Here is a 9235-nt window from a genome sequence, read left to right as displayed (position 1 = left end):
TGTCTGTCTGTCTATCTATCTGTCTATCTATCTATCTTTCTATCTATCCATCTGTCCATCCATTTACATCTATCTATCTATCTATCTATCTATCCATCTATCTATCTATCTATCTATCTATCTATCTATCTATCTATCTATCTGTCTCTGTTTATCTCTCTCTATCTCTATCTCTTTATCATCTATTGTCTACTATCCCGGACCAGCCGGATACTATAGCAGAGCTCGCAAGACAGCTACCTAAAAAGCCATAGGGGGAGAGAGGGGAAACCAAGCACTCAAGAAAGACAGAGTCAGTCTAATGGTGTCAAGGCTCAAGGCTCGTTTATTGGAGGTGCAGGGTAAGAATATACATGCCCGAGATGGGGAAGAATGGCGGTTGAAGAAGGATAGCATCAGAGAAAAGGAATTTTTATGGTTTTTGGTCGTTGGTCTAACCATGCCTGGTGGTAACCTGTTTGTTCTGATTCTCAGAAACCCTTATCTCGTTCCTGGTCATAAGTTTTCCCAACACATGGTCTCTGACAATTCTCCCTGTTTTATTTATTTTTTGAAGGTAATTCTGCAGTGACGTCCCTGTCTTAGGCTACACAGGGGGATTTACTTGACCATCCCCTCAGGGGTCAAGGACCTGTGCTATTCCAGTCATTGGGTTACCGCCCTGCTAGTGAAGTGAAGACGGTCGATGTTAGCCGGGGCATCTGTTATTTCAAGACGATGGTATTGGACCATAGGGAACTTAGTAATAAGGGCTGAGTCAATATTTGATTTGATAAATCCGGTCAGGCGTTGGAAAGCCCAAGGGCCAAAGGTGAGAACTAGGAGGAAAATAATAAGGGGAACTAGTACCGTAGGGATTAGGGTGGAAAGCCAAGGGGAACCTCTCAAAAGATTGTTGTACCACCTTCTTGGGCCTCGGCCTCCTTTTTTCTAAGGAGGAGGCTTTCTCTCAATTTAGCCATGGACTCTCTGACAACTCCAGTGTGGTCAGCATAAAAGCAGCATTCTTCTTTAAGGGCTGCGCATAGTCCCCCCTCCTTTAAAAAAAGCAGGTCGAGGCCACGCTGGTTTTGCAGTACTACTTTAGAGAGGGAAGTTAGGGATTTTTCTAGGGCTGAGATAGCTTTTTCAAGGTCTTCAAGGTCAGTTGTCATGGCAGACTGGAGAGCTGCGAGATGTTGTGCCAGCGGCGGAGGGGAGGTGCCGGTAGCAATGCCGGCAGCAAGACCTCCAATGCCTAGAATGATAGCAAGGGTAGAGAAAGGTGCCCGTGTTTGGTGTCCGAGAAGATGAGGGCTCTCAGGGCTCGCTGACGAGGGGCAGATGCTCAGGAACAGGATCAAGCAGATCGGGATCATTCTGTACTTTCCTGAAAACAGACAAAAGAAATCTCAGGAGCAGGCCCCTGGAGGGTGTGTGTTAGGGGAAGGGGCAGGGGAGTCAAAGGTCTTTATCAGACGGGAGGGTTGTTCGCCTTGGCATCAAAGATACAAGCTGAGCCTTTTCCCCAAGTATGACAGGGTCAGGGCCTTGCCAATGGCCAGTGAGGGGGTCGCGCCAAAGGACTTTTGCCGGATCGGATGTGGTGTGTGGATGCCAGTGGCGATCAGCAGCAGAGCGCCCCTCCTCCTCCAGAGTGAGGAAGTTAAGAACAAAAAGAGCATGTGCAAGAAGCAGGGTCTGATTGCCACGGAATGGGTAAAGGGTCTCCTGAGTCTTGAGTTTAAAAAGGGTGTTCTTGAGGGTTTGGTGTGCTCGTTCGACAATACCTTGTCCCTGTGGGTTGTAGGGAATACCTGTAACGTGTGTTATGCCTAACTGGGAACAGAATTGTTTAAAGGCTTGGCTGGTGTAGCCAGGGCCATTATCTGTCTTGATGGAGAGGGGTTTCCCCATCATGGACATAGCAAGGAATACATGTTTGATAACGTGCTTAGTGGCTTCGCCGGGTTGCGCAGATGCAAAAAGAAAGCCGCTAAACGTATCCATGGAGACACGGACATACTTGAGTCTAGCGAAAGAGGGGACGTGAGTAACGTCCATCTGCCATAGGTGGCCGGGGAGAAGACCTCGGGGGTTGATCCCCAGATGGGGTTCAGGCAAGAGAGTAACACAATTCTTGCAACCTTTAACAATTGACCTGGCCTGTTCCCTGGTGATTTTGTAGGCCAGGTGAAGGGTTTGAGAGTTGAGGTGGTGAAGTCTACGTGCCTCTGTTGCAAGGGAAACGGGATCGGTTGAGGGATGGGGAGAGGGGGTAGTCGAGGTAACCAAGGCAGCTACGCGAGTGTGTTGATCCGCAAGATCGTTCCCGAAAGACAAGGGGCCTGGGAGGCCCGAGTGGGCACGTATGTGACCCGCGAAAAAGGGACAGGACCGCCGTCTAATGGCTTGTTGAAGCTGGGAAAAAAGGGAAAAGGTGGCGGTTGTTGGCTGAACAGTGGGAACAATCTCGAGTCGGAGCAGGGATTGAACAACGTATCTGCTATCCGAGTAGAGGTTAAATGGGGTATCAGGCAGGGAATGGAAGACAGTCAGAGCAGCATAAAGCTCTACCAGTTGTGCGGACTCATAAGGGGTTTTGATAGAGCGGGGGCGGTTATTCATAACTATGGCGGCAAGGCCGGTTTTAGAGCCGTCCACGAAGACCGTGGGTGCCCCCGGGATAGGCGAGGATCGGGTTTGGCATGTAAGTATGAAGGGGGTAAGAGAGAAAAACTGCAACAATTTATTGCTGGGCATGTGGTTGTCCAAGATGCCCTGGTAGGTAGAGATGAGTACAGCCCAATTATCATTTTGAGATTTGAGCCAGTCAAGCTGCTCCTTGTTATAGGGGGAGACCACATGGTCAGGGGAGCGGCCTAAATGCCGGGTGGAGAGACGGATGCCCATCCTAGCTATCCGGGCAATCAGGTCAGGATAAGGGGCGAGAATCTTCCGGTTATACATAGGGAGGTGGACCCAAATGAGGGGAGAGGGATCTTGCCATAGAAGTCCCGTGGGGGAGAATTCAGTGGGAAAGATGAGAAGGTAAAGGGGAAGGTGGGGAGAAAAATACCCAATGTTCTGTGTAGCTATAGCTTGCTCTACTTTCTTAAGGGAAGCTTCACCTGCTGGGGTCAAGGAGCAAGGAGAGGAGGGGTCAGCATCCCCTCGAAGGATGTCTTCCAGAGGGCGAAGATCTGCCTTAGCAAGTTGTAAATAAGGGCGGAGCCAGTTAATGTCCCCCAGAAGTTTCTTTTTTTTTTTTTAAACCCTTACCTTCCGTCTTGGAGTCAATACTGTGTATTGGCTCCAAGGCAGAAGAGTGGTAAGCGTTAGGCAATGGGGGTCAAGTGACTTGCCCAGGGTCACACAGCTAGGAAGTGGCTGAGGCCAGATTTGAACCTAGGACCTCCTGTCTCTAGGACTGGCTCTTAATCCACTGAGCTACCCAGCTGCCCCCAACCCCCCCCCCCCCCAAGAAGTTTCTGAAAGTCATTAAGAGTCTTTAAGGTAGAACGCTTGAGTTCAACCTTACTTGAGAACAGTTGATCTGGTTCGAGGCGGAACCCGAGAAAAGTGAAGGGGTGCAGGGTCTGAATCTTATCTGGGGCAATGCTAAAGCCGCGGGCCTGAAGCTTGCAGACAATGGTTTGGGCTATGGCCTGTGCTGAGGCGGGGGAAGGGGCAGCAATGAGGAGGTCGTCCATGTAATGAATGATATAAGCTGAAGGGTGGTGGATCCTAATGGGATCAATAGACTGGGCCACAAACTTTTGGCATAGTGTGGGGGAGTTGGCCATTCCTTGAGGAAGTACACGCCATTGAAAACGGGGATTGGGTCCTATATGGTTGACTACAGGGATGGAGAAAGTGAAACGAGGGCTGTCGGAAGGGTCTAAAGGGATTGAGAATAAACAGTCTTTAATGTCAATAACAATTTTGCTAAATCCTTTTGGGATGGTGGTCGGGGATGGGAGACCTGACTGTAAGGCTCCCATCGGGAGCATGGTTTTATTAACCTCACGCAGGTCTTGTAGGAGTCTCCATTTCCCCGATTTTTTCTTGATAACAAAAATAGGTGTGTTCCAGGGGGAGGTAGAGGGTTCAAGGTGTCCTAGGGAGAGTTGCTCCTGCACTAGCATTAAGGCAGCTTGAACCTTTTCAGAAGTTAGAGGCCACTGGTCGATCCAGACAGGGGAATTGGACTTCCAAGTGATTTTATCGGCCTGGAGTGCAAGGGGACCAGTGGCCTTTATGAAAAAATTTTCAACCCAAGACCTTCCTTGTTTTTATGGGCTGGGAGGGATATAGGGTGCAAAATGCCTTGTTTGTTCTTATCAAGGCCTTTGCCTGGGAGGTACCCCGATTTCAGCATCATGGTGGTAACAGTGTCATTAGGGCTAATCATGAGAAGGCGCATCTGGGCTAAGATGTCCCTGCCCCAGAGATTAACGGGGAGCCCTGCAACTACATATGGGCGGGTGGTACCACTATTGCCTTCGGCATCTTGCCAAGTAAGGACTTTAGAGCTTTGAAGGGCATCTTGGATTTGGCCTATTCCCGATAGATGGGTGGAGGAAGGTTGAAGGGGCCAGGAGCGGGGCCAGTGAGTCTGAGAGATAACGGTGGAATCCGCCCCTGTATCCAGCAGCCCGGTGAAGGTTTTCCCTTCGAGCTTCAACTGGAGAGTGGGCCGGGACTCATTAAGTTGCTGCACCCAGTAAACATCGGAGGAGCCTGGAGAGGAAGGGCCCCATGTGTGGGCTACCGCAGGGAATTTGCCAATCATAGGAAGGGGAAGGGCTTGAGCTAAGCGTCTGCCGGCAGGGATAGTGACAGGGCCATGCGGGGATTCTATGATAATTTTTATTTCCCCTGTGTAATCATTATCGACAAGGGTGGGATGCACTACGACACCTTGCAAGGTGGTGAGCGCTCTACCGATGACCAAGAAAAACATGCCAGGGGGCGGTGGTCCGAATTTGCCAGTAGGGAGGACTATTGGGCCCTCCTCAGGTGTCAATATTCTGGTGGTGGAGGCACAGAGGTCCAGGCCTGCGCTACCTGCTGTGGCTCGAGTAAGGGAGCTGGACAGGGGCTCCTGAAGGAGCCCCGCATCCCGTTTCCCTGTACCGGGGAAAGAATTTGCCCATCCAGCGTAGTTCTGGATCGGCAGTCTCGGGCCCAGTGCTGGCCCTTCCTACACTTCGGGCAAATGCTAGGTGGTGGTTTGGGGGGGGGCTATTATCGGTGCAGGGGTCTGCCTAGGATTTGGCCCGGAAGGGCATTCACGTGCAAAATGGCCAGGTTGCCCGCATTTAAAACAATTTCGAGGGGTATTGGGGCGAGAGGCCTGGATGGCTGCCCCGATGGCTAAAGAGATGGACTTGTTTATTTTGTGATCATAAGCGTCAATATCATTGCATAAGCGGATCATCCCATCTAGATCAAGATCTCTTGCTTTTCCTCTTAGGGCGGCCTTACAGGCAGAATTAGCATTTTCGATTGCCAAATGTCTCACCATCGGGTTATCTGCTCCATCCTGGCCCAAGACCCTTTCGGCGGTTTCTAAAAGTTTTGCAACAAATTGAGCGTAAGGCTAATTGGGTCCCTGGAGAATTTTTGAGAGGGGTGCTGTGACTGACCCAGCGGCAGGAACTGCCCGCCAAGCAGCCATAGCGGCATGCGCAGTTTGCATGAGCAAGCCAGGGGGTAGACTCATCTGCTGGTTTTCTAACGCAAAGCGGTTACGGCTGACGATTTTATCAGTCGTCCAGGCGGCTGTCTGGGCATTTTTTGAATTAAGTTTAGCCTGATTTTCTGCCCTTTCAAGGAATTCTGCCTTCCAAATTAAGAATTGTCCCCTGGAGAGGACGGATTGTACTACCTTGGACCATTCGGAGGGGAGCATGTGTCCTTCTCCTCCAAACCCCTCCAGAATAGAGAGCGTAAAAGGGGCGTTGAGGCCATAATTTTTAACTGCCGAATGGAGGTCTTCAATCTGTTTGAATTTTAATTTTTTATAAATCGGGGTACGGGACTGTGGCGAGCCTGAAGTGTCAGCCCCCCTAGGGTGTTCACCATCGGTCTCATTTCCCTCTGCCCCTTCGGAGTCAGAGGATTCGCCAGAAGGGGGGAGGGAAATGTCCTCGGGGAGAATCTGAGCAGCCTGTTGTCGCCTAGTAACAACTGGGAAGGCGAGGGTGGTCTTATCTTTTGATCGAGGTAGCTTGGACTTAGGGATCAAAGGTCAGAAGATATCTATTTGCAGATCATGTAATTGGTTAGTTAATGTATGCACCTCCTTTTGAAGACCTAGGAAATGTTTAAGGTCAGCAACTTGCCGGCCGAGTTGTTTTGTGGCCTCCTTAAAATTCTCAGAGCCAGGGAGTATGGGGAAAACAAGAGGGGCAAGGCTGCCACAGGCAGGGTTGTACGGGGGAGGCCTGTTTTTATGGGGCTTGGTTTCAGGGAGATCATTATTCTGATAGCGGGCAGCCTCATCTTCCAATTCTGCCTGATTGGCAGGGTCTAGCATGCCGTCAGCACCTAAGTCTTTGTATAAAACAGGATAGAGACGGGGCCGTGATGTTTGCTTAGAGGGGGTAAGAGGCTCCTTAAGGAGATGGGTTGGTTCAATTGGTTCATCTAGGAGGGAGGAAGGGTGCTTGTCTTTTTCTGGTGGTACTTCCTCTTCCTCAATTTTTGTCTTATGGTCTAAGATAGCATCTTCAGCTAGGCTGAGGAGGTGAGATACCTACTTATTAGTATCGGCTTCTCTAAGAATATCATGGATTAGCCTGTAGTAGGAAAAGTATTCATCGGGGATCTCTTGGCCAGATTTTAACAGTCCGTTTAATTCTTTGCCTACTTTGTTCCATGTAAGGGGGTGGATTCCTGGGCCATGTAAAATGAGCCAGGGGCAGCGCTCCTCTACAAAGCAGAAAAATTTAAATAGATTTTTATTTGTTACCCTAATACCTCTCTCCCTGAGACTATTTTTTAACTCTTTAACAAAGAGGGCTTCTTTTGAGAGTGTCTTCCCCATGTCTCATTCACACAGTTATCACAATCGCTTCCCCACGTTCTCGCCAATCTTCTCGCGAAGGTATAGAAATGGATACTAGTGGGTCCACACTCAGAAACGAGTTGAGGGAACAGTCAAAGTCGGTCCGGCCAAGGCCATTCACTCACCCCAGAACGGGATTGCCCACGTCACTTGAGCTTAGGTGGATGGTATAAACCCCCATCAGGTGATCGCCCTGTTACTCGTATGCGAAACGCGGACTGTATACCCTCTTCTCCTCTCAGGCACACACACACAATCACACACACAGTCACTCTGGGGTAAGCACTCTCAATTTTTTATGCCTATGGGGGATGGGACGACTTACCCTGCCTCAAGGCTGTCTGTCCAGCCTCTACCCTTCTTTTGTCCATGGAATTTGTTCCTCAGTCGTCCGGTAAGCCGTCTTATTCAAGCCCCACTTTGGGCACCAGATATCCGGGACCTGCTGGATACTATCGCAGAGCTCGCAAGACAGCTACCTAAAAAGCCATAGGGGGAGAGAGGGGAGACCAAGCACTCAAGAAAGACAGAGTCAGTCTAATGGTGTCAAGGCTCAAGGCTCATTTATTGGAGGCGCAGGGTAAGAATATATATGCCCGAGATGGGGAGGAGCGGCGGTTGAAGAAAGATAGCATCAGAGAAAAGGAATTTTTATGGTTTTTGGCCGTTGGTCTAACCATGCCTGGTGGTAACCTGTTTGTTCTGATTCTCAGAAACCCTTATCTTGTTCCTGGTCATAACCATGCTTCTCCCCAGGTGGTGACCTGTTTGTTCTGATTCTCAGAAACCCTTATCTCGTTCCTGGTCATAAGTTTTCCCCACACATGGTCTCTGACAGTCTACAGCAGAAGTGCCACTTACCTACAACATCCCCCACTGAACCAGAAGCAGATTAAAATGTGATGGGGAAATATTTAAAAAATATATAAAATATAAAAAATATAGTGGTACATAGCTAATGTAAATATATGCTTTTAAATCAATATCCTGTTTCTAGTTGAGTTTGGCACCACCGATCTACAGGAAATACAAATGTACATTGAACTAGACCCCAGATAGAGTAAAGCTAAATCATACCTGGAAATCTGAGCAGTCTTTTTAATGATCACATTTTGTCTCTCACCTGGACTGTTGGAATATATGTATATATTCCTGTTCTACACACACACACACACACACACACACACACACACACACACACACACACACACACACATATTCCTGTTCCTATGGCAGCTCTGGATTTGCCATGAGGAAGATCTAGCTCACAGCCTATTTAGGACACTTGCTAGTGGTGTGATCCTGGGCAAATCACAACCCCTCTGAAATCCTGTTTCCTCATCTGCAAAGGAGAAAGTTGGACTAGCTGGTCTCTAATGTCCCTTCTAGCTCTAAGTCCATGATCCTATAAACCCTCTCCCTGAACCTTCGCCATATTCTTCCTAAGACACAGACCTGAGCATGCCATTCTCACTTTCCTATAATCTGCAGTGTCTGTTGCCTCTAAGATAAAATGCAAACTCCTCAGTCAGCATCTACATGTCTGTAATCTGGGGCCAACCTGCCTTTCCAGACATTTTGTATAATTCTCATTAACATCCTCTTTGGTTCCAGCCAATCTGAATGACTAGTTTCCCCAAACTCCCCATTTCATGTCCTGCGTCTTCATCCTCACGTAGGGTGTCAGTCCCCTAAGCCTTGGGCACATTGTCCGTCACCTCTGTGTCTCAGAATCCAGCCCAAGTCCTCTTCATTCTTCATAGATCCCCTCGCTATTACTGCTCCCTCAAGTTACTTGGTTTTGTTTCTCTGTGAGCAGATTACATCCTTTCATAGAAAGAGAGCTCGTCTGGGCCAGGGAAGGACTTTTTTTTTTGGTCTTTCTGTCCCCAGCACCCAGCGCATTGCCCTGCATGTAATAGGCACTTAAGTGTCTATAGATTTCTGTTGAATTGAAGACTGTTGGAAAAGCCCATCCCTTTATGCAACTACTTTCCATGTGATGTTCTATGATTGCTCATGTAATCTATGATCTGAGATGAATTAAAATTATTATGTCATATATAATGAGAACTGGAATAAGAAAAATATGGGTATAAATACCACCCCTGACACTTCAAAGCTCTGGGATCCTGGGCAAGGAATCTAGCCTCTGTGTGCCTCAGGTAACCCTCTAGAACT

The 9235-nt window shown here is 48.7% G+C and overlaps 1 protein-coding gene across 1 annotated transcript; it reads right to left on the bottom strand.

The window, feature by feature from the left end:
- Positions 1-308: 308 nt before the first annotated feature.
- On the bottom strand, positions 309-7601 carry LOC103092470 (MLV-related proviral Env polyprotein-like). The gene is made up of 2 exons (XM_007502962.3): positions 7380-7601; positions 309-1369 (listed from the first exon to the last, which is right to left on the bottom strand). The coding sequence occupies exons 1-2, from the start codon at positions 7423-7425 to the stop codon at positions 885-887; spliced, it is 531 nt and encodes a 176-aa protein (XP_007503024.1). The 5' UTR covers positions 7426-7601; the 3' UTR covers positions 309-884.
- Between the last annotated feature and the right edge of the window lie 1634 nt (positions 7602-9235).

Source organism: Monodelphis domestica, chromosome 5 (assembly GCF_027887165.1).
Source record: "Monodelphis domestica isolate mMonDom1 chromosome 5, mMonDom1.pri, whole genome shotgun sequence".
In the NCBI taxonomy this organism is placed as follows: Eukaryota; Metazoa; Chordata; class Mammalia; order Didelphimorphia; family Didelphidae; genus Monodelphis; species Monodelphis domestica.
The sequence above is the reverse complement of the archived record's forward strand: the minus strand, read 5'-3'. Positions and strand labels throughout refer to the sequence as shown.